Source organism: Mizuhopecten yessoensis, unplaced genomic scaffold, assembly GCF_002113885.1.
Source record: "Mizuhopecten yessoensis strain PY_sf001 unplaced genomic scaffold, ASM211388v2 scaffold11177, whole genome shotgun sequence".
Classification (NCBI taxonomy): Eukaryota; Metazoa; Mollusca; class Bivalvia; order Pectinida; family Pectinidae; genus Mizuhopecten; species Mizuhopecten yessoensis.
Window position 1 is genome coordinate 484,903 of NW_018408918.1, and position 24,565 is coordinate 509,467.

Consider the following 24,565-nt stretch of genomic DNA (forward strand, 5'->3'; position numbering starts at 1 on the left):
CAAAGCGGAAGAGAGGAAAAAACTGGGCGTAACGTCATGCGGTCATCAGCTAATGTGGTTTCAATTGAACTGCGATATCTATGCAATATGTTTAATATATTATAACTGCTGTACCCGGATTGGAGTTTACTAGGGAGTGGCAAATCTGTCTCTCATTCATTAAACATAAAAATAATTTTAAACGGAATTGGAATTAACCATTCTGTTATGGTGAGCCTTCTGTAGAACAGGTACGTGCCTAATTCGCCAGTCATCCTCTGAATCATGCCTTTTGGTAGAAAATAAAGGTAATTCTTTACATCAAACATTGATGGTAATAAGGTTTTAAGGTAATAATCTGTTTAAGCGTGTAGTTATACTCGTACAGTTTAGTCGTAAACTATGGTATTACGATACCCGCTTGATCTCACTGTAGGGTACAAGAACCTAGAGTAAACGGCTACTCGTATTGTTATAGCACTTTCATCAAGTCACTTATTAACAAATTAGTTTAGTTTAAACCATAATTTATTTCATAATTATGTTTATGTCAAACATACATGCATACACCAAATCAATATAGGATTCAGAAAAAAAACCGTTTATAGAGTTATGAAAATCTCTATGAAATTTATCATCATCGTTGGAAAATTATATAAATAATTAACCGAACACAATCCATCTCCAGACATAAACACATAGAGATATTAGCCAGGTGGCATAGGACTAGTAGTTGGCGCCTAATAAGGCAGCTCCTGCGAATTCCTCAAAAGAAGATTGATTGATGTTTTATATGTTAATTGTATTGATAATAAAAATGTATAATCTTATGTACTGTACAGCGCTTTAGAATGGCCTGTTCTAGCTAGATAGGCTTACTTGCCGCTTAATCCTTTTGCCCCTTGGTGGAGCATAGGCAACTAACGATATTCCTATAGCTGATATTTTTGACTTAGCATCTCGTCTTTTCGCAGATGACACCTATCTCCAATGCTCTTCCTCTTCCTGTCTTGAAATTCAAACTATCCTAAATAAAGACCTTGAATCTTTAAACTCGTGGGTTAAAACTTGGCTTGTAACGTTTAATCCGGACAAAACTGACGTACTTTTTTTCTCCAATAGAAATGACGTAGATGCATTTTTAGAATTATAATTTGACATGAACATTTTAGACTTTTCAGATAGTCACAAGCATTTAGGTGTTACTCTCAACTCCAGCGTGAAATGGGGGGATCATATAGAAGCAGTGTATTCTAAAGTTATGGAAAAAATAAATAAAAAAAATAAAAAAAATCTATTAAAACGAGATGCCCTATTAAGAATTTACCGAACCTTTATTTTACCTATTTTAGAATATGCATGCGAATTGTTGGATGGATGCTCTAGTGTCGAATCAGAAAAGTTAGAAAAAGCCCAACGTGAAGCCGCTCGAATTATAACAGGTCTCCCATCATATGCTAGTTTATATTCTTTAAATTTTGAAACAGGTTAAGAAACATTGTCTCCTAGAAGAAAAAGAAAAAAGCTTCAACTCTTGTTTAAAATGCATGTTAATCAAACACCAGACTATTTTTCTTCCCTGCTTTCCTCCACTGTACAAGATCTAGTTCGCTATCCTTTGCGAAACAGAAATGATTATAGAATCCCGTATTTCAGATTATCAACAACAAACTCTTCTTTTTTACCGTCAACTCTTCGCTGTTGGAATACCCTCGATAACTCTATTAGGTCATCAGCTTCATTGAATATCTTTAAAAATTCCCTGAAACCCAACGATCAATTTGTTCCGCCTACGTACTTTTGTAATGGCGACCGTAGGTTAAATGTTATTCACACGAAGCTTAGACACCGTTGAAGTTCTCTAAATTATGACTTGTTCCGTGTGAACCTTGTGGAAACCCCTAGCTGTATTTGTGGACATATTTGTGAAAATGTTTATCACTCTTTCTTTCAATGTCGCCGTTATAGTATTGAAAGAAACATCCTTTTTCAGCGAGTAAATGATTTCAGTTTAGAGGTTCCATGTGATTTAGATTTGCTTTTATTTGGAAATGAAGATTTGTCGCTTGACACAAATTCGGAAGTCTTTTTATACGTTCATAATTTCATTAAATCTAGCAAAAGATTTTAAAGAAAAGTGCACAACGCTATTTATTTTTTATTTTTTCATTTCATTATCTGATGTTTCAACTGCTAAGATAACATTGTTGGCCCAGCTGGTATTATTAAGATGAAAGACTACGGAAAAGAAGAGGATCTGCGTGGTTACGGAAGAGGAAAGTTTTTCAGGATTGAGATGAGCAGTTTGTAGTGCGTAATGAATGTGTTTATAGTCCAACTGGGTCAACATTGTTATAAGTTTGATAACTTTGTTATATAACATTTTTATAAGTTTGTTATCTTAATCTATAGTTTTAATCATGAAATGAGTCTGACTAAAATCTCTCTCTCTCTCTCTCTCTCTCATGTATGTGTTTGTTGTAAATTCATTTATGTATTATTAGAAATTGCATTATATTTATATGTTGTAAACCATTATGGAAAGGGCGTTTATAAGTTCCAATAACTTGTGTCCAATCCTTTTGTAAATATATTGCAATAAAATATGTTTAAACTAAACTAAACGATATTCCTCCACCTTGTTTTGTTTTCAGCTAGCCTCTCCAGATCATGCCGCTGCAACGTCTCTTCTCCAGGTGTATCTTGGTCTGCCCCTGTCACGCTTTCCTTGTGGGTTCCACTGTAAGGCTTGCCTTGTAATGCTGTTATTTGGCTTCCTCAGTGTGTGCCCTATCCATCTCCATTTCAACTCTTCATCAACTGGGGATTGGTTGGTCTTTTCACACAGATCTTGGTATGATATCTTCTCAGGCCATCTGATTTTAAGGATGCGCCTCAGACAGTTGTTGATGAAGACTTTAAGTTTTTAAAGCATTTTTTTGTTTTGTTTTCCAAGTCTCAGCTCCATATAAGAGTATGTTTTTACATTGGAATTGAACAAGCGTACTTTGGTCTTTAGAGTGATGTTTCTTGCTTTCCAAATTGTTCCCATTATATTAAATGCAGTTCTAGCTTTGCCAATTATGGTTTTTACATCTCTATCTGAGCCACCAAGATTGTCCACTACGCTTCCAAGGTATGTAAAGGAATCCACTTCTTCTAAAGCTTGGGTGTTAACCATCAGCCTTGCTAGGGTCACTTTAAAACTTTGGTTTTTTTGTAGTTGATAGATAGGCCTGTTTCTGCAGCTCTCCTTTCAACCTGTGCTAGATAGGGCACTTTATAAAATGTTGTTTATATATTTTTTAAATGCACTAAACCATTGCCCTTTTATTCAAAATTCTATATGATAGATATGAAATGTCTTGCCCTTTCAGACTCCTATAAAGTATTGCATGAAACTGATAAGACCGTGCCTAGGGTATTGATACCGCAAAACGTCATTTCAACCATTTTCGGAAGATTTAGAAAGCACGGAAAGCCTGATTAAACAAAAAAGAAAATCCGTCCAATTACCTATTATTCACAAAGAATTTTTGACAAATCCCGAATAACAAGTTTGTACTTGATTGGAAAAATTTCACACCATAACTTTTGTGGTATATATAAAATAAAATAAAATAAAATACAGATGGAAAAATTCAGTATATATTGGCATAGCTCCAATTCCAAAGAAGACAAGAAAAACGTCAACAGCTCTTAATCATTTATCCTGTAAATATGTATTACGTTTTCGGAATTAGGATTTAAGTATGAAATAAGTACCGTCCGCGGTCAATAAAAAAAATAAGAAACCTTGTAATGTATTTTCCGTTTTCAAGATGTGACAAAATATTCAGATTATTCTAAGGAAACTATTATCAGTGCACCTTTTTTAATCTTTATCTCACTTGTAGCAGAGATGTATTATACGTCTCTGCTTCTAGTCTGTAATAAACTCTGATTTGTTGCAATATACTTTTGAGGAAAACCACACAGAAAAATGTCAGAATAGTAAGCACACGTTTGGGATCGCCTTTTTAAAAATTTGGCATGGGACAGTAGTAATCAAGTTGACAACCAAATAATGTGTGTGTGATACAATTTTGATTTCGCAACAAAATTATCCAACTGTGGTCTGGTTGGTTGAAGGGTTTTGCGCCTACATGAATCCACCCTTACGGGTTTCATCTCACTGACGGAAGTCGGTGTTCTGTCGGGGTGTACTGTGGTCTGAGGCCGGACGAGTTATGTACCCCTGGCTGTGCGACTGTAAACATACGCGTGACCATGATCTACTGTACACGTGTTTCGATGACGCAAAGCGCATTAGGGTCCAAATATTGTGACAGCCTGTCAGTAAAACATACGTGTAAAGGAAGATAAACTTATATCAAGCAGGATTGGAATCATTTACAAAGGGGCAGATATAAAATAAACCAAGATGAGGCGAGCACACATGGGTAAGATTCGAGATCCTCTAACATAACACTTAATTAATTGATTCAAACATGAACTAAAGGGAAGGCGTTTCTTTTTCAAATCTTGGACAATTATACATAGGTGTTTGAAATTCTGACTGTGAATTGAGATAAAAATCTTATAAAAAATAAGGGTATTACTAAATTCTCACTGTGAATTGAGATAAAAATCATATAAAAAAATAAGGGTATTACTATATGATTTTTATCTCAATTCACAGTCAGAATTTCAAACACCTATGAATTATATCCCTACCTACTTATAGCGAAAGTCTACGTCTACTGTCTAGTATGCTCCGTTTAAAATATTTCTGACTTTTAAGATATTTTTGTCAGATTTTGATGAAATTGGCAGTGATCATCAGCCTTTGGAGCGACTGATGGACAGGGGCTATAAGCAGTGACCAGAGTGCAAAGGGAATCATGTAGATAAAATTACTGGTGGATTTTCACAAACATTACAAGGACCAAATGACCAATGAGATGACATTTTGAAAACCAGTCTTTCAATTACCATGTTAATTGATTATAACCAATGTAATTTATTGGCGAGATCATGGTTAATGCTATCAAGTTATGTTATGTTTGATTATGTTATAATAGATATCTGTTAATTATGTTGTTATTTCTCTGACAGGAAATGACCAACCTTATAAACCTACTGCACAAATGTTGGAGGCAGAGAATCAGCATATGGAGGATCAGTTATCAAGCAAAGTCAAGGCTCTGAAATCTGTAAGTATTACACAGACTATAGCTGCGATAATGTAGCTAATTTCTGACGACCAGAGATTTTGTTTATATTGCATCATCAGAGCTACGAATTGGTCCAATGCCAACCAATGAAGCAAAATAAAAAGTGCTAATCTGTAAGTCTACATAAAGTTCACGCCTCATATGAGTATAATGTTATCAAAATATTACATAATTGTTGAAAAAACATAACCTTACCAATGAAAAAACTCCTTCACAAAGTTAACCAAGTCTGACTTCCAGAAAAAATAGAAACGACCGCCATGACAGATAACGGGTGATGTTATCTCAATTACCCTTTCTATATATGGCTTGCATGGCCAAATATAGTATTACTACTGATGCCGCTATGTTTACTACAATTTCCATATTGGGTCATGACACCCATATTTAGACGTCTGACCTATATCAGATGAGAGAAAAACTTTTCAACATGGCGGTTAATTCCGATTTCAATTGCGCTTGCTACTTTAACTTGATAATTAAAGACATTTTAAGCAGAGTTTAACTTCAAGTTGTGCAGGATATCAACAGAAATAGTTCATACAACCCTATTTATGGATGCGGACCAATGTGATGTCAATTAATTCTAAAATTGCCCCGGTGTGATTCACACCGGGCTTGCTCCATTACAAGGCATGGGATCGATTTAATACACGGCCGGGGCAGAGGAGGCAGGGTATTAATATTAGTACTGTACTACACACAGACTACAGTAAAACCTTGTAATACTGCCACCATTTGTCTGGAGAAATTCTGGCGCTATTGAGGGGAACACTTGAAGGAACTCTTAGAAAAAAAAGGGGGCATTGATATTATGCTGGTGTTAAACGAAGTGGCAAATAAAAGGAGGGACATTTTACTGAATAGATGCACACATCCCCAAAGGTATGACAGATAGCTCAATGAGGTGACATTTTAATATAATTGAAAGTAGCAATAAAATATATGACAACACGTTCAGCATTCTATAGGAGAGTACATGTCCAAATCAGAAATGGAAACAGATTACTAATGCTGATATCCATTGTTTTGGAACATATTAATATTATTGAAACAAGCTCAGGTTGAAGTATAATATACGGCCCATCTGGTTGGGATTTGTCTGTTTTATATCATCATTTTATGGAAAGATTCCATTAGTCAGCAGTAAAACAAGATGACATAAAGATGTTCCAAAACATATTAATCATTTTTACTAAAACTTTATAACTTGCATTTGTTTGCTAAGGCCAAATAAAAATATGTGTGTTTCCTCTCCAAAAAAATAGGGTAGGTAGGTAGGAAAAACATTTTATTTTATTTTTTCATCTGATTTGTTTTCCTGGTGAAGAAAACCTCCTGATTACCTAAGTGAATGTTAAAAATATATTATTGTTTTGATAGAGTATGAAAGGCACCAAATATATAATTTTTGATTCGTGTAAAATAAATACACAAATGCATTCACAGTTTTTGTGTTGAGCAGGCCTAAACGGCACATTCATTGAAGTAAATTATTATTTGACCCATCTAAATGTTTTAGAATAACCATTGTATTTTACAGTAGTGCTACCCTACTGTATCACCAGTGTTACATTTCTACATTAACCCTACGGCTGGACACTAATTGTTAGTAATCCAAACTCCACTGATGGTCACCAGTGTTACATTTCTACATTATCCCTATGGCTGGACACTAATTGTTAGTAATCCAAACTCCACTGATGGTCACCAGTGTTTAACTGTTAGTAATCCAAACTCCACTGATGGTCACCAGTGTTACATTTCTACATTATCCCTACTGCTGGACACTAATTGTTAGTAATCCAAACTCCACTGATGGTCACCAGTGTTATGTTCTCTTTTGTATAACTGATGAATACTTTCTGTTCTCAATTTCCACTGCCTCCAGTTCAAATTAATTGAACAACAAAATAATTACATTTATATTTTAATACACTATGTTTACAACACAAGTTATCTCTAATATATCTCCAACTATAAGCTGTAAAACTGCACAGATCTACAAACCACAGCTAAAACTACTATTATTACTAACTTCCTAATTCTCACTTTAACCATTCTAACTTTCTTACTCTCCTCTATATCTCTTGACCTTTCAACTTGGTCTCCCTAACTCAACCTCCTTTCTCAAGACTCTTTTGACTCTCTTCTCCTCTTTCGACTCACTAACTGAACTATCTTACTATCTGTCCCTTAGCAAAACCTGCTACAATAAATATGTTAATTCTCTAAAATTGTTGATGCTGCTGAAATCCTGTTAAAAACTGGCCATAAATCCTGCTAAATTTAACATCACAGACTGGAATAATAATAAAATGCATAACAAATTATACGCACTCTTTGAACAACTAAACGGCTAATAAATGCATTACAGTGACTGAAAAACCAATAAAATGTATTAGGGTCGGCATGAAAAGTTGGGTCAATCAGGAAACGGGAAACATAGGTTTATTTTTATTTGGTCTAATGCAGTCTGTGCAAAACTGAACTTGGATGAAAAGTCTTTCATGCGTATAGTAACTTAGTGATGCTTGATGTGAGATTGATTATAATTTAAATATATAAATGAATTCTTTTTTCGTAATTTTAATATATAAACGAATTCTTTTTTTGTAATTTTAATATATAAATGAATTCTTTTTGAAAACAGCTAACAATTGACATGGGAAATGAAGTGAGGGAACAGAACAAGTTTTTAACAGAAATGGTAAGTCACATGAAGCTGTACTAGTTCATCGAATATCAAAATGAAAATGCATTTTTTTACTGTTTGTGTTTCTATAATTACTGTTGATGAGTTCAGAACACTAAGGGCATGAAGTGGTGTCATAATTTTGTTTAATCAACATTTATTATTTTCAATGTGATATTGTGCAGGATAAGGAAAATATCTGAATTTATCCTCTGAGAAATTAATTGCACTTGTAAAAAGAAATTACATTTTTTAGGTCACCTGAGCTTTAGCTCAAGTGACCTATTGCTATCCGTTTTCGTCCGTCGTCGTCCGTCGTCCGTCGTCCGTCGTCCGTTAACATTTTACATTTCAAACTTAAAGTCAAGTTCTGCTGGGCCGATTGAACTGAAAGTTGGTAGGAATGATCGCCTCATGGTCCTGACAAAGTGTTGTTATTTTTCGGGTCGATCAGAAATCCAATATGGCCGCCACGGCCGCCATTTTGAAAACCTATTTCAAACTTAAAGTCAAGTTCTGCTGGACCGATTGAACTGAAAGTTGGTAGGAATGATCGCCTCATGGTCCTGACAAAGTGTTGTTATTTTTCGGGTCGATCAGAAATCCAATATGGCCGCCACGGCCGCCATTTTGAAAACCTATTTCAAACTTAAAGTCAAGTTCTGCTGGACCGATTGAACTGAAAGTTGGTAGGAATGATCGCCTCATGGTCCTGACAAAGTGTTGTTATTTTTCGGGTCAATCAGAAATACAATTTGGCTGCCATGGCCGCTATTTTGCTACTAAGTTCTAATAGGCCGATCTCACTTAAAATTGGTCTAGGAATGATCAGCTCATGGTCCTGACAAAGTTAAGTTAACATTATACTATTTTTTACTCAAATTGGTACATATTTCAACAACAAAAATAAATACTGTAGACTCAGGTGACCGTTAAGGCCCATGGGCCTCTTGTTTACTGTCTACTCATTTTCATATAAAAGATTTATGCTTAATGTATTCTTGCTTGTTGTACTATGATAGCAATCGATAAAAAATGATAACATGATATTTATGTTTAAAAATGAGTAGAAATCAATTAATAACATGAGTAAAGAAACTATAATCAGTGCTATTTTGTTTTGGTGATAAGGATGATGACTTCGACAAGAGCGGAGGATTATTGAAATCATCGATGGGACGGTTAAAGGATATTGCAAGTAAAGGCGGTCCTAGATTGTGGTGTTACATGTTTCTGTTTATTTTGTTCGTCATCTTTATCTGCTGGGTTATCATCAGGTTCCGGTGACCTCTGCCATGCAGAATTTACGTTACTGACAGAATATTTCCTCTACAGCATTTACCTGTTGGACAAACGACAGAATTCAAGTGGCTGACCCTCGTTCTTGAAACATCTTTGACATTGACCTGGCAGTGTCGTATCAATAGTAAACTACAATCCAGTTGTTGATTGACCAACATTTTTTGTAGAGTTACCTCCCTTCCCTCATTCTCCCTCAAGCTGCCAACCACTCTGATTGTCATTGTTTAATTTATTGCTGCTTGTGTATTTATATAAGTAATTGATCCACATGAACATGTCATGGAAGACCACTCTAGTCATCAGAAAATATCTTGGTCTCCTAAAAATAAAGATCTTCTCATAAAACAAGCATGAAGAATTAATATGTCTTAAATACCTAATTAATATCATATGGACTTAATTAATATTATATGGACTTTTAAGCTACAAATTTATATTTTTGTGTACAATTTGTGCTGTTTAAACATGATAACATGTGCCATAATTTCCATTGAAAGAATTTTAATCAATTTCTTTGAGAGTTTAGCTTGAGAGTTATTTTTATATTAAATGCTTTAATATGTAACAGAATAGACTATTGTCATATTAAATCTGCATGAATTCTATGATGTCAAGGCAATATTTTTAACGAAAATTCATTATGGATCCATGTGAATCAGAAGAAGAGAGATGGGGTAAAAAGGATTAAGTGAGATTTATTGAAATTGTATGCCAGAGACTTGAGAAGTCACATTTGTGAGTGTAAAGCTTGGACTATTGATATCGCATACTGCAAGGACAGGAAAAAACAGTATCCAGAGAAAAATTGAACATGACTTTCTTTACATATTTTCTTTAATTTGAATACAATCAGAGGGTAAGGAGCATGCCGCTAAGATGGAAAATTGTCAAACCCATAGGTATTGTGCTACTGGGTTCGAAACGGGATCTTGCTATCACGACTAGAGAAAATCTCTTTGTTGGGATGAAACAGGATCTTATTATATCAAACATGATCAGGATACAAGGGAGTTTGGGATGGGGTGTGGTCGAAGGGTTCTACATCAATGAAGGATGAAAGAGCATGGGGTTCTTGAGAGTTCGGAGTTGGGGATGGAAAATGATGATGAGAGTTTGGTTGTGGTTGATATTGGCCGTTGGGATGATGTGGATGGTCGTTCTATCTAGGGGGGATGGAGGTGGGAATTGGAGGTGATTGGAAACAATGTCTTGAGGGTGGGGAGTTTGTGATGATAATGATGGATAGAGTGGGGTGTATGGTTGAGGATGGGAGTTAGGGGTGATTGTTATTGGTGTTTCGGTGGTTTGGGGGAGGGAGCTGGGCATGGCTGAAAACGGCACCTGGTTGGTTGAGGATGGGAGTTGTGGGTGATTGTTATTGGTGGTTGGGGAAGGGGATTGGGCATGGTTTGTTTTGTGTTGTAATGACAGAAGGAATGTTTGTTTAAACACGTGTCCGACACTTTGATCTATATATATAGATAAATTGTTAAGTTTTAAAATAAAAAAAATGAATACTACAGCAATGATTTGTTATGTTTTAAATATACAAAGAAAGTTTATTGATAACCAAGTCTGTGTTTCCCCTGGATGGAAATGGTATTTTTGAAGTGTATCTGAATATCAATCTTTCTTGATTAATTACAACAACAAAATCATGATGGTTATGCATGAAAACACAGAACATACGAGACACAATAAATAAGATATATCTTTTATAAAATACCATCAGACAGGGACATAAACATGTCATTTAGGCACAGAAAAGTGCTGAAATTGGGGTCAGTGCTTGAAACCTACTGGAAAAGAGATGTTTCCTGGAACAGTACTGAATTTTTATTCCATATTCCTTGAAAAGTGCTGGAACGTACAAACTGAAAACATTTGACATGAATTATTATCCCCTCACAACGAAAGTTCGATGGTGTAAGGGACCACCTGTACGTATGTTACACTCTTTGTCATCGCTCTAGCGACTTCATTTCGCAACGGAATTTCATGAAACATCATACAAGTGTTTGATATGAGAAAACTTTGAACAAATTTGTGTTTGGGGTTACTTTGGTGAAGGTCAGTTACTATTTTTAGAAAAGCTTTGTCATCGCTCCAGCGACTTCATTACTTGACAAAATTTCATGAAACTTTTTACAAGTGTTTGATATGACAATACCTTGAAAAAGATCACATTTTGGATTTTTTCGTTGGAAGTCAAGGTTAATGTTACTATTTTTAGAAAAGTCTTTGTCATCGCTGTATCAATTCCATTATGGTCCTCCATGGAATTTCGTGAAACTTGATACAATTCTTTGCCATGACAATAGATGTAGTAGCTAGAGCAGTTACTGTTACATTATTGAATTTTCTATTCATTTCCTCATAGATATGGCACACAATGTGTGAAAATGGGGGGATTTGTTGCACTTGTGATGCATTGTATTTTTACAAAGGATCATTTCATATTTTTGTTAAAGGAGGACAGCTTTGTATTGATATATAAATTTATCATAAACGTTTGATTAATCTTTTCAGAACAGTTGATTAGTGTTAATTTTTGTGTTATATAACAGTATCAGTACACCAAAAAGGAAGCTGTACCCATTTTTTTAACGGTTGGACCTGGAAAATACTAAGAAACATGCTTGAATTGTGTCTTCAAAAGTGATGATTAATTACAAAAGACAAATCTGGTTAATGCAATTGGACTTCAACAGGTTAAGTTGTATGATGATGGTGTCCAGCTATGTTAGTGGCACTAGAGAGCCACTCATTTAATAAGGAGTGCCACATCACTGACGTGGGCCACATTATCTGACATTGAGCTAAATCAACAAAGATGCGTGGGAAGGCAACACTGAAACGAAGGAGTAAATGGTAAAGGGAACCAGTTACTTTTCCTTGTTTGTGAATATGTGGATAAAACGAATTGTACGGAAGAGAATTTAGAGTTTTCGATTCTCTTACAAAACCAAATATTGATGCTATATATTTAATTCATACAGCCGATAGTTTTAAACTTTTGACACAAACTATCTGGAAGCCACACCTAACTTGTTCACCCCACAGGTGCTGGATACACTAATATGATGTTTTTGCCCATACACTTCATCTATAAACCTTCCTCAATCAATATTGACGATTACGGAATTTTTGGAGTTTAGGTCTTGTGCTGTTGTGCGTTGTTATGTAGAGTGATTTTTTTTATTTGCTATAGGATAAAAACAGGTTAAAAGCAGTGAGTGTTAGTTATGTTGTAGGTTTTGTATATGTACGATTATGTTATATGTGGCTCATGTCCTGAATTCTGCTAGTGTTTCTGATTGGATTATTGTTTTGGGTAGAAGGTTCCACTGTGTTATGGTGTATGTCTGTATGTGTCTTTGGATGTGTAGATATGTCTGTAACTACGGACGTGTCCTTGACGTGTTCTGGTGTCTGCCGGGATGAGATTGTTAGTGTGTATTGCTACTTATTGGTGTATTATTTGGTAGAGAATAATAATGCGTATTCTTGCTCTGTGTGTGTGTGAAGTGTTGGCCATTGCAAGTTGTGTATCATATCTGTGACTGAGCTTGTGTTATGATATTTGTTTAATACGTATCGCTGCTCTTCATTGTACTTTTCCTAATTGATTTATGTTATTTGTATAATGAGGGTCCCAAACTGAAGAGCAGTATTGTAAGTTTTAACACGCAGTAAGTTTTGGTCTTACAATGGCCTTGTGTGCATGTCCTTTGATGTGTATATGATAGTAAATATACAAATCATATTAGTGTGTCCATCACCTGTGCTTCAGTCACCAAGCCGTTTGCAGTATTGCTGTTAATGTAACATTACTCGTAATACAAGTCACATAGCGTCAGTGGAGTCAGTGGTATTAACGAAATTACCGGTAGTCAATTAATTGGAATCTATTCAGTAATATTCAAGAAGAAATGTTGTCCTGGTCGTTTTTGGAAAAACAAAAACCTCAACTAACAGGTAGCATGTCGTCTATTTAGGGCTCACACTTGTTACTAGAGGATGGACATGTCTGCCCAAAGTGTTCCGAAACATATGTGGTGTAGAAACAGTGAATGAGGAGGGTTAAAACAAAATTCGTTCATACAGTGACTGTTGTATACAGTATTTAAAAGAACCCTATTGTAAATATGCTTGATAGTTTGCCAGAAACAGCTTGGAGCAGACATCACTGAGGAGGGAAAACGAAGTGTGCTGATGTAACGTTTTTGAAGGAAATGACAGATACGTCATTGTAGACAATATATATGTAGCATACCGTACTAAAAGTCATCTTGAAATGAAAAGAACAGTATTCAAGACTTTTTTTTTTTTTTTTTTTTTTTTTTATATATAAACAAGGTAAGCAAACGCTATAAATGTTACGCTCTGTACATAATATCAGATATATAAAAACAAATCTCAGTGAGTTTTCAGAAGACTTGTTTTCTTGATGTGAACGAAAACCGCTGATTTCCCAAATAATGAACTTATGATTTTCTCCCCTTTTTAGAATCGCTTCAACGCACTCAAGTGTTTGTAGGCGGTTAACATTTCGTCGATATAACTGATATATAGATTTTGTAATTACGGACAGTGACCAATCCAAGCACAGATTGGCCGTTTATATCCCCCAAGACGCCATGTGAGCTACATTTATGAAAATTATATTTCCCTCCTTTTTATATCGTATTTCGAAACAAATTGATCATTGGATTGGAATGGAGTGGTCAAACTGTAGGAAAACATTAAAGAAAATCTGTTTAACAAGTCACCATTTTCTTCTATTAAAATCCCGATGACACAAATAACACTATACCACAGGGACATGCGAATTTGTTACAGCCAATGCAGACCTAAACTAAGGTGTTCAGAGTAACTTAACCCGTTTGAGGGGTATTGCTCAATTCTTGGGGTGGCATTTTTACCGAAAGTTGAACTGAATTAACTGCTCAAACGTGTAAAACTCTCTGAACACCTTAGTTTAGGGCCAATTGTAGTTGTAACAAATTATCAGGTTCCTGTGGGTTTATGTCGTGTCGTCACAAGTTGGTCTATACTGAATGTTCTGGCGATATTGGTTGGTCTAAAATTGTTTTATTCTTATCATTGGTCTATAATGAAAGTGACGTCATATTGAATTTCGTATCGTTACAAATACCGACATGTTCTTGCCACCGGTTGGTCAACATTTGATAAATTTCTTTGAAATGTCAGCATTTGAATGTGTCGCTTTCACCACAGGGGCATGGATTCATGCCCCTGTGGCTTTCACTGATTGATCGACTATGAATTGATTTCTGTGATAAGTCATACAATTTAAAGGCCGTGTCGGCACCAGCAGCCATCATCACATCAATTCAATAATCCAAGCTCTGTTGTAGGATACTCGGCTGTATACGGATGGTCCATTCAAACAATCCTTGTTTCCCCATGACGTTATGCCGACCTGAACCCATCTTCCAGCCTCGATCTCACACTGTAAGGGACCGCCACTGTCGCCCTGAAAGTCAAAGTCAAATACTGAATTCTACTTTTTGTCTGAAGTACGTGTGAAGCTCATGCTTCTAAAACGACGAGTTACGCGTTTGTTTCGTTTGTGTTTATCGTCTTCATAATAGCTATGGTAATTTAAGGACGTTCTCGATTTTGGAGGTGAAGGTAAACCGGATTGCCCGGAGAAAAACGATCTAGTTGCGACCAGTACCTAGCTAGGCCTTGAACACACGACCCAGTGGTGAAGATAAGTAAAGAAGCGATTCTCCGTGTTGAAGTATTGGAAGGATAAATAAAGAAATTGAAATATTTCGCTATTAAGGGTAATGGATATTATTCATCAGACTGCAGACATAACAAGATGGAGATATAGTACGATTCAAGTCGTGTCAATGCCTTGAAGTAAGACATGTTTTGCATACTAAAAAGGAAAAGGAAGTGGAAGTCCATGAGGTCGCTTAATGCTTCAGAATCGCTCAGAACACTGTTTTCATTGTTAGTATTCTTTTGTTAATTTCACCTCACTTGTAAATTCATAAAAGTCCTGCAAAGTAAAGATTTCTGTTCAGAAATGGTTTATCAAAGCTATAGCCACACACCGTTACAGTTTTTAACGGTGGTACAGGGATCCTTAAAAAATGCTAAAAATAACCAAGACCTACGTGACACGTGTCCTTCGTCGGATCGTCAGTACATATCATGTCGTCGGTTACTTGGTCACTAAGCCCTTTCTGGCACTCGTCGTTAGAGATGACAGATACCGCCGCCTGCTGGAGGATGGTGTTAGCTGTCATAGACTCTGTAAATAAAGAACTAACGATCAACATCAACATTTAGACCACTAAGACAGTTGAATTATCTACTTTTAGAGCCAATGGGACACTGGGACCAACTCCATTAAGAACCATTAGTACACTGAGACCAACTTCATTACGAGCTAATGGAACACTTGTACGTACTTCTTTAAGAGCCATTGGGCACCAGGACCAAGTTCATTAAGAGAGACAATAGGACACTTGTACCAACTTCATTAAGAGACAGTGGAACACTTGTACCAACTTCATTAAGAGCCAATGGGCACTAGGACCAACTTCATTATGAGAGTCAATAGGACACTTGTATAAACTTCATTAAGAGAGACAATAGTACTCTTGTACCAACTTCATTAAGAGTCAGTGGAACACTTGTACCAACTTCATTAAGAGAGTCAATAGGACACTTGTATCAACTTCATTAAGAGAGACAATAGGACACTTGTATCAACTTCCTTAAGAGAGACAATAGGACACTAGGACCAACTTCATTAAGAGAGACAATAGGACACTTGTACCAACTTCATTAAGAGCCAATGGGCACTAGTACCAACTTCATTAAGAGAGACAATAGGACGCTTGTACCAACTTCATTAAGAGAGTCAATAAGAGAGACAATACGACACTTGTATCAACTTCAATAGGACACTTGTATCAACCTTATTAAGAGAGTCAATAGGACACTTGTATAAACTTCATTAAGAGAGACAATAGGACACTTGTACCAACTTTATTAAGAGAGCCAATAGGACACCTGTATCAACTTCATTAAGAGCCAGTGAAACACCTGTACCAACTTCATTAAGAGCCAATGGGCACTAGGACCAACTTCATTGAGAGAGACAATAGGACACTTGTACCAACTTCATTAAGAGCCAATGGGCACTAGGATCAACTTCATTAAGAGAGTCAATAGGACACTTGTATCAACTTCATTAAGAGAGACAATACGACACTTGTATCAACTTCATTAATAGAGACAATAGGACACTAGGACCAACTTTATTAAGAGAGTCAATAGGGCACTTGTATCAACTTCATTAATAGAGACAATAGGACACTGGTACCAACTTTATTAAGAGAGTCAATAGGACACTTATATCAACTTCATTAAGATAGACAATAGGACACTTGTATCAACTTTATTAAGAGAGACAATAGGACACTAGGACCAACTTTATTAAGAGAGTCAATAGGACACTTGTATCAACTTCATTAAGAGAGACAATAGGACACTTGTATCAATTTTATTAAGAGAGACAATAGGACACTTGTATCAAGTTTATTAAGAGAGTCAATATGACATTTGTACCAACTTTATAAAGAGAGCCAATAGGACACTTGTACCAACTTTATTAAGAGAGACAATAGGACACTGGTACCAACTTTATTAAGAGAGACAATAGGACACTAGGACCAATTTCATTCAGAGCAAATATGACACTGAGACCAACTTCATTGAGAGAGCCAATGGGACACTTAGAACAACTACATTAAGAGCCAATGGAACACCGGGAATAACTACACAGAGTCATTGAAACGTTGGGATCTCAATATGAGCCAGCAAAACAATGGGAACAACAAGATGTAAAGCCAACAAAACGCTGCGAAGACGACATTAAGAGCCAATGAAACACTGACTAGCTATATTAAGAGCCAGTGGAATATTGGAAGCATCAGTTGGCCACTGGAAACAACAACACAAACAACCAATTTGACGCGGGGAACAGCTATTAGAATGAAAGTCCGATCAGACAGTCGAACAATTTACAGGAACAAAAGAAACCCTGAAAAAACGTTGAATCCCATGGAACAACTAAATTACACCGGGGAACTGCCGGATCAGGATAGTTCAGGTATTGGCTTACTAAACAATGTCCACTATTTATACTAGGATTACATTTTGTGAAGTTTATGAAATGATAATCTACGTATTTTATTGATGCACGTAGTAGAATAATTGTCATTTACCTCCTATGTGGCGGAGGCCCCACCCTGTTATGTAACATGTGTACGATGACACATCCATGGCGGACGTGGCTAGCTCTATGGGCTGGATGTATGTTCCGAAGGCGACTGGCTTTTTAAGTTTCAGAATGGCCACATCATTAATTAAAGTTATTTTGTTATAGTCCGGATGCTAGAACGAATAGTTGAATAGGAATCATCACAGCACAAATTGTAAAACAAAATCCCCCACAACACCACAACTTCAAACTAATAACTGAGAGTTCTTGCTGCTCCATGACTTCAAGTCCGCCTTTTAAAAAAAAACCCAGATAGATTCGTCAACAAATGATTAAGTTGGAAATTCTAGATGAAAAAACATCTCAATTTCGTACTAGAAAACGAAGTGTATTATAACGCACACGTTACAATATTTAATTATTTGTTTTCCTAGTTTCGTTGTGTTCTGATGAGATTAATTCTGTTTAGTTGTGTCGATTTTATTTAGTAGTTTTAGTAGAACTTCAGTTTTAGCGATGTTGTTGATGATGATGATGGTGATGGTGGAAACAAACTTTAATTATTTAATGTATTGTGCTATTAAATATTTAAGTTTGCGACGAAAATGAGTCGCCTCACTTTAAATGTTAAATCGAGAATGGCGATTGTGCTTGTGTTAGAAAAAAAATATAATTAGATTTGACATACGAAAGTTATTCGTATAACTCAATATTTCGTTTGTTGAAAAAGTTTCTCCGGAACTGAAGGAAGCTTTCCTAATACATACTACTTACGATGTAAACCTTCTTCACTTTGACTGACAGTTCTGTTCTCTCTAGTTCGGATGCACGTCTGTTGTAGTCTGCAACATTGACCCGGAACAAGTTGGCCCTGATAACAAATAGTATTTTCAGGTATGCTATTTACATGAAAATGCACAATTTGAAAATAATTAATGATCTGTTTATATTTTGACATTTTCCCTATAAAAAGCTTTCTATTAAGATAAAGAAACACCAATATCTTACATAAGGCCTTCCCCATTGCGTTAAGCGTATAATTTACGCTAAGGTTTACAACAAATATCTATCAAGCATTTCTAAGGGGCTGTCTGATGATGACGCAAGATTCATATGTTTTAAGAGCCTTTCTGAATCTGTTAAAATGTGGATGCCCTCTTTGTAGGGCCCATCACAGGGTGTGTAAGAACCTACCGTCGTTTGATGATGCAATGCGCGGCTGTTAAGACGGTATTTTCGTTGAGCAGCGTGCCCCCGCACATAAACCTGTGCATGTATTTGACAGATACTTGCCAGGGCCAGGCGCTGTCTCCAGCGTTTGTTCCTCCAATGATTGCAACAAGATCATGGCTGCCATCTACTTTGTCGTCTATCGAAACTTCAGTAAAGAAAACGATGTTTTTAAACCTTAGCAGGAGCTTCCAAAGGGACCTGATAAATTGTTACACCTATATTTTGACCTAAACTGGTGTTCAGAGTAATTTTACAGGTGTTAGGGGTTTAGATCAAGTTTCGGGAAAATACCACCTTCAAAGAACATAATACGTATCTATCATCATGGCGGGGGTGGGGGTGGGGTGGAGTGGGCGTGGGGGTGGGAATTTTTACCCAAAATTGATCTAAACTCATAAATCGTGTAAAAAATGTTTAACATCTTAGTTTAGGTCAAATTGTAGCTGTAACAAAGTCCAAGGTCGCTGTGGTAGCTTCAACAGTCCACTATGGAATATTTGCCAGTTTTACGAAAGAGCATTGGTATCTACTATTTTTTGTATTTGATATGTTTACTATATTTACTGATGTTATAATGAAATGATAATAAAGTCCTTGTGCAAAAAAAAAAGATAACACCGTGTATATCGAATACATATATATACTGTGTTCAGTATATTTCAGCATTGAACTGTTACCAGATGCAGTATACAATCGATTTGAATGCAATTTGGGTGACAGATAAATAGAATGTCGCCCGTCCGTATATGTATATAGTTTGTTTTGTATAGTAACTGAAGCAAAAATACGTTTGAATTTCCCTGTTATCATATCAGTGACGTCAGTAAGTTCAAATCCCCGAACAGCCGACTTTTCCAGAAGAAATAATATAGTCCCTCGTGTCATTGAAAACCACACGCACAAAAATGGTTTGAACACAAACTTAGCTTAAGCATTTATTTCATATGAGTGTGAATATGTTGAAAAATTATTAATAATTGCATAACTTCTGCTTGTTTAAAATTAAAGCTGTTTTTCGCGCATTGATAGATTACATGTATTTTGAAGTGATGCGGCGCTGAACGGACTTGATTGTTTCCTCGGAAACGCTTATGTTTCCTTCGACTGGAATATAACGTTATTTTCAGAAGCATATATACTCGGAAATGTTTGATTAAAGTGGTCCTTTCAGTAGGTGATAACGTTTCCAAGAACATTTCGTTTGAAATAGATTCCATGTCTAATCGGTCAGATAAGCATCGCTAGCAGACGACGTTCACAGGGGCTCGGTTTCGCGATTTTGAGTAGGACATCACTGAAAAACCACAACACTTAAATAAAGTAGTTATACACATTCTAATAACCTTGTCGATACCCTCGACTATTACAAGGTTTTAGAAATGCTGAATTTTAGTGTTGTGGTTATTCACTGATGTTATGCATAACTCAAAATCTCGAACCGATCCCCTGTGTGATGACGTTGACAAACTTGTTAATTTCGTATCTAGAATGGCGCTTACAATAATTTTGTGGTACCTACAAATCTTATAATAAATCTATATTGTCATAATTTGTCAAGTTGCTTTATTTTTTTTTGCGATGACCTATATTGCTAAATGCTAACGAAACCAGAATGTTTTCCGACTATAGGCCTATTGATATCGAAAGTATCGGGCGGCCATGTTTGTTTACCTTGTGCGCGCTGTATTCCTACACTGGCCGTATCACTGTAAATTGTAGTATACAGTCTCATATACTGCAATTTGGTTTACTAACGACATATAGGCAAATGCAACACAGAATGTAAATATACATGCATATTTGTGTACTATGTATATTGTATGTATTATATATTTATATGCATAACAATGACCTACATAAATGATGCAACTTTAGTACTTTAGTCCAGTACATTATATATTTCAAAAATTAAACAATAAATAAATATTTAGATTAAACATTTACTTACGTCTTCGACCATTTCCAATACATTCGCCAATACCATTTATAACAATAAATACTGTCAACAACAAACCAGTCATCTTAGTGGTCATATTTAAATGGGGACGGACATTGTGGTATCAATTTATAGAGACCACTCATCATTCGAAGACGTCATCAGGGTGATAGTTGAGTGCTTTACCAAGCCCAGGGCAGATCGTGGAAGTCATTTAATTATCATTTGCCCCAGTCGTTAGAAACGGGGTAATAAAAGGAAAATCTAATACAATCTGGAAAACTGAATCCGGAACATTTAATTAATGGAAATGGATTTGCTTTTGTTGTAATAAAAATGACTTTTATTGAGTTTAATTGCTTTGTATATGTGTTGTTATCTTCTTACCTACCTAACAATAATGTGTGCAATGGTTACGGCTTTGTGAAGATTATTAAAAAATAAAGTAAGCAATATTTGAAAAGAAGAGTATGTTTTATAAAGCGAATATTCTCTTTCATATTTCATTGATTAGGTTGAATACCCTATTTTTATAAGTGCAAGCTAAGGATGAAAGTATGATCATCCCACTTATTAATTTTTACTTTTATAATGCATATTACTGATGATCAGAACGCACCAAACACTTTTTAACGTGTTGCCGGTTATGATGATGATACGTTAAGTGCCCCATGAGAGGTCCTCATAATTGGCGGTCACGACACCGTCAACAAACTTTCAGTCAATCGCCAAAGATTTACAGACCTGCTGTCAGCGAACTATTTCCATTCTTTTTTCAGTTTCTTATGCCGATTTTATGCTTAATTGATTAAGTGCACGGTAAACAACGATTTGATAACAGTCGAGAAACTTAGCCCGTTTTTCGGAAAGCCCCCAGATATTTTATAACAATATCCTAAATCAAAGTGGCCTTTCATCGGCCCTACTATAAAAAAGATAAGAAAATCCTGTTATATTCACAAGTTTTATTGATTTTTGAATAATGTAAATATTCATTGGATTAAAAATTGTACATCGCACATAAACTACCATTAAGTATATAATGCGTGGAGTAAACGTGTAGTCTGAAATCGAGTATTTATTGGATAACCAGTTTTAAATCTTGTGCACTTTGACTGACTGCATACTCTAGATCGAATGATGAACATTGATGTTAATATCTGATTGGACTAAAGTTTGAAAAAAATTGTATTCGCGGTTTACTTACTTTGGCATACTTAATAAACGTCTGGAATACTCTCATGGAGTGACTGATACCGCACTATGCTGGATACAGTCTTACCTGAGTGAACGACGACAGTGTGTTGCCATCGGATCTTCTGGAAGTCTGGAAGCTTGTTTGACAGATATCAGTATCTGGATGAACGCCAACATGCTTAAGCTTTTTCAGGAAATGACGGAACTAATCGTTTTTCCCAAAGTGTCAGCAAACAATGGCTCTCCAGCTCAAGGTCGGTGCCAGACCTATTGAGACTGTTCCAGCTGTTAAAAACCTTTATTGGTTGCACTGGTTACGAGTACGATACAGGTCGCAGTACAAAAATTCTGGTATACACATACAAGGCACTGAATGGAACAGCTCCTCAGTACCTACAGGAGCTTGTTACCCTGTATCAGCCGTCACGATCACTGTGGTCGGAGTCAAAACCTTTGATGTGTGTCCCAAAATCTCGTACTGTGACCTACAGAAGCAGATGCTTTTGGAGGGTTTCGGCTACGTTGTGGAATAGCTTACCATCTGCTATTAGAAAGTAAAATACCCTGGCCAAGTTCAAGAGGGATATCAAAACTCACCTCTTCACGTTTGCATTTTAGAATCTTTGCAAAGACGGCATGTAAATATCACACTTTTATTTGATAGTGATTGTAAGCCTTTTTTGTTTGTTTTCACAATTATAACTATTACTATTATCCATATGTTGTAAACCGCTTTAGAGTAATTTTACAAATTATATAGGGCGCTATATGAATGTTGTTTATTATTATTATTTATTATTTAATAGGAAAACTTCATTTAAGAACTGAATGATGAGTTGTTTCTTTTACGGCCGTACGTCCTTATTTATTTAAATGGAGACAAATGCAGTGTATATATGTACACTTACTGTAATGACAGTAAACTGAAAGACACACGCAAAAGTAAAACGTAGGTTCGTTTACTACCTAGCGTTTCCCTTACCTAAAAGGTAAAACAAGATAAAAATAGGTTTTTCTGGGCTTTTGCATTTTGAGGTATTCATCTTTCATTTTCATTTGTACGTTTAAAACTCTTGGATTGTAACAGATATTAACTGCAGGATTGGTATAGTCCGCAGTTTTTCTTTTGGAGTTTTCCCTTTTTTTTCTAATTTCAAACTTGTGTAAAGTTGATTCGGTACTCCAAACTATGGCGTAAGTGGCATTATTCTCAAGATTGATGTATCCGTCCTTTTGAGAATACACAACTTAGCAAGGGTTTCTTGGCTGGATCTTCGTTGAACATATTGTAGTCCTCATCATTAGTTGACTCCATCCGTAAGATTTCTTGTTGGTGATTCCAACAGTGTGGACAAGTTTAGGTTGTCAAATTTTCTGAGCGATACGCTCCTTTTTCAAGACGCAGTGAAACAGAACAGTTACATGTACATATACATCATATTACAAGAAGATAGAATTGATATACTATAATTGAAAATATAGCTATTATATAAAACCAATAGTCCCCTCGGCTAAAGACAGCCGAAGGCAGCAATTAAGCTGAGAGCATCGCGGCAAAGGAACGCTGATGTAGAGGACCTATTCTTGCGCAAGATGCACTGTTGACTCACTTTATATGACATGTAACTGTTCTGTTTCACTGTGTCTTGAAAAAGAAGCGGATCGCTCCGAAAATTTGACAACTTAAACTTGTCCACACTGTTGGAATTACTTCTTTGCCACATATATATATAGATATATACAAATGATATAAATGACGTTTGTCCAAATACTACCTTTGTCCAATCAAAATTATTCTTTATCTTCTTCTTCTATCGTTTTGCATTTTAACTGTTATTTTTCACATGATGAATTATATCTGTTTTTCGTTCCTGGTGTTTGTTTTACTGTTTCCATTTTGCTCTATTGTGTGTTGACGCCGAAGTTCTTTTATTATCGATATGACTCATTAATACCACCAACCAGAAGCATGACAAATACGTTATCACGGCCAGGTGACCGTACCAGATCGATACTGTTTCTGTGTTATATAAACGACCTTCCGGACTCGGTCAAATCTACAGTTCGCGTCTTTGCCGACGACTACCTACTGTACAGGTGCATCCAGAACATGAGGGACCATCTAAAACTCTGAAAGGACCGGACTCACTTGGAGAGATAGGCATCAACATGGGGTATGCGTTTCTATGCCAAGAAGTGCTACATCATGAGTATTAACTGCAAGTCGCAACACTACTACCAGCTTGACATCCCCATTCTACAGTAAGCGCAGGAATCCCTATAACTCGGAGTAACCCTCTCAGAAGATCTTAGATTTGGTCCACACATCACCAAGATAGTAAGGATGGCTAATTCCACTCTATGGTTTATGCGGCAAATCCTAAAACATTGCCCAGCTACATGTCGAAAAACAGCTATCATTGCTCTAGTTCGATCAACTGTAGAGTATAGCTCTGTGGTATGTGACCCCTATCTCTGCCATGACATCGACAGGCTAGAGCGTATCCAACACCAGGCGGCCCGATTCATCATAAGAGACTACACTTCCCGGAAATCAGGTTGTGTTACCCATATGCTCCAGAACCTGGGCCAGCCCCCACTTCAAGAAAGGAGGAAGCAGAACAGACTAGCATTCTTTTATAAAGTGGTAGAGGGGCTGGTGCAAGCCGTTCACTGTCAGGATTATTAAACACCAATCCGAGAGAAACGTAACATAAGAGCCAAAACGGTTTACA

At 36.2% G+C, this 24,565-nt stretch overlaps 2 protein-coding genes across 2 annotated transcripts; one reads left to right on the forward strand and one right to left on the reverse strand.

Moving 5' to 3' along the window:
• The first annotated feature begins 4,257 nt into the window (after positions 1-4,257).
• LOC110440292 (BET1 homolog) lies at positions 4,258-10,714 on the forward strand. The gene is made up of 4 exons (XM_021483265.1): positions 4,258-4,421; positions 5,077-5,174; positions 7,849-7,905; positions 9,022-10,714. The coding sequence occupies exons 1-4, from the start codon at positions 4,403-4,405 to the stop codon at positions 9,175-9,177; spliced, it is 330 nt and encodes a 109-aa protein (XP_021338940.1). The 5' UTR covers positions 4,258-4,402; the 3' UTR covers positions 9,178-10,714.
• A 2,869-nt stretch (positions 10,715-13,583) lies between these two features.
• On the reverse strand, positions 13,584-20,718 carry LOC110440267 (serine protease 42-like). Its single transcript, XM_021483241.1, has 6 exons — positions 20,712-20,718; positions 18,659-18,842; positions 18,239-18,335; positions 17,469-17,637; positions 15,348-15,484; positions 13,584-14,692 (listed from the first exon to the last, which is right to left on the reverse strand). The coding sequence occupies exons 1-6, from the start codon at positions 20,716-20,718 to the stop codon at positions 14,540-14,542; spliced, it is 747 nt and encodes a 248-aa protein (XP_021338916.1). The 3' UTR covers positions 13,584-14,539.
• Positions 20,719-24,565: the final 3,847 nt, after the last annotated feature.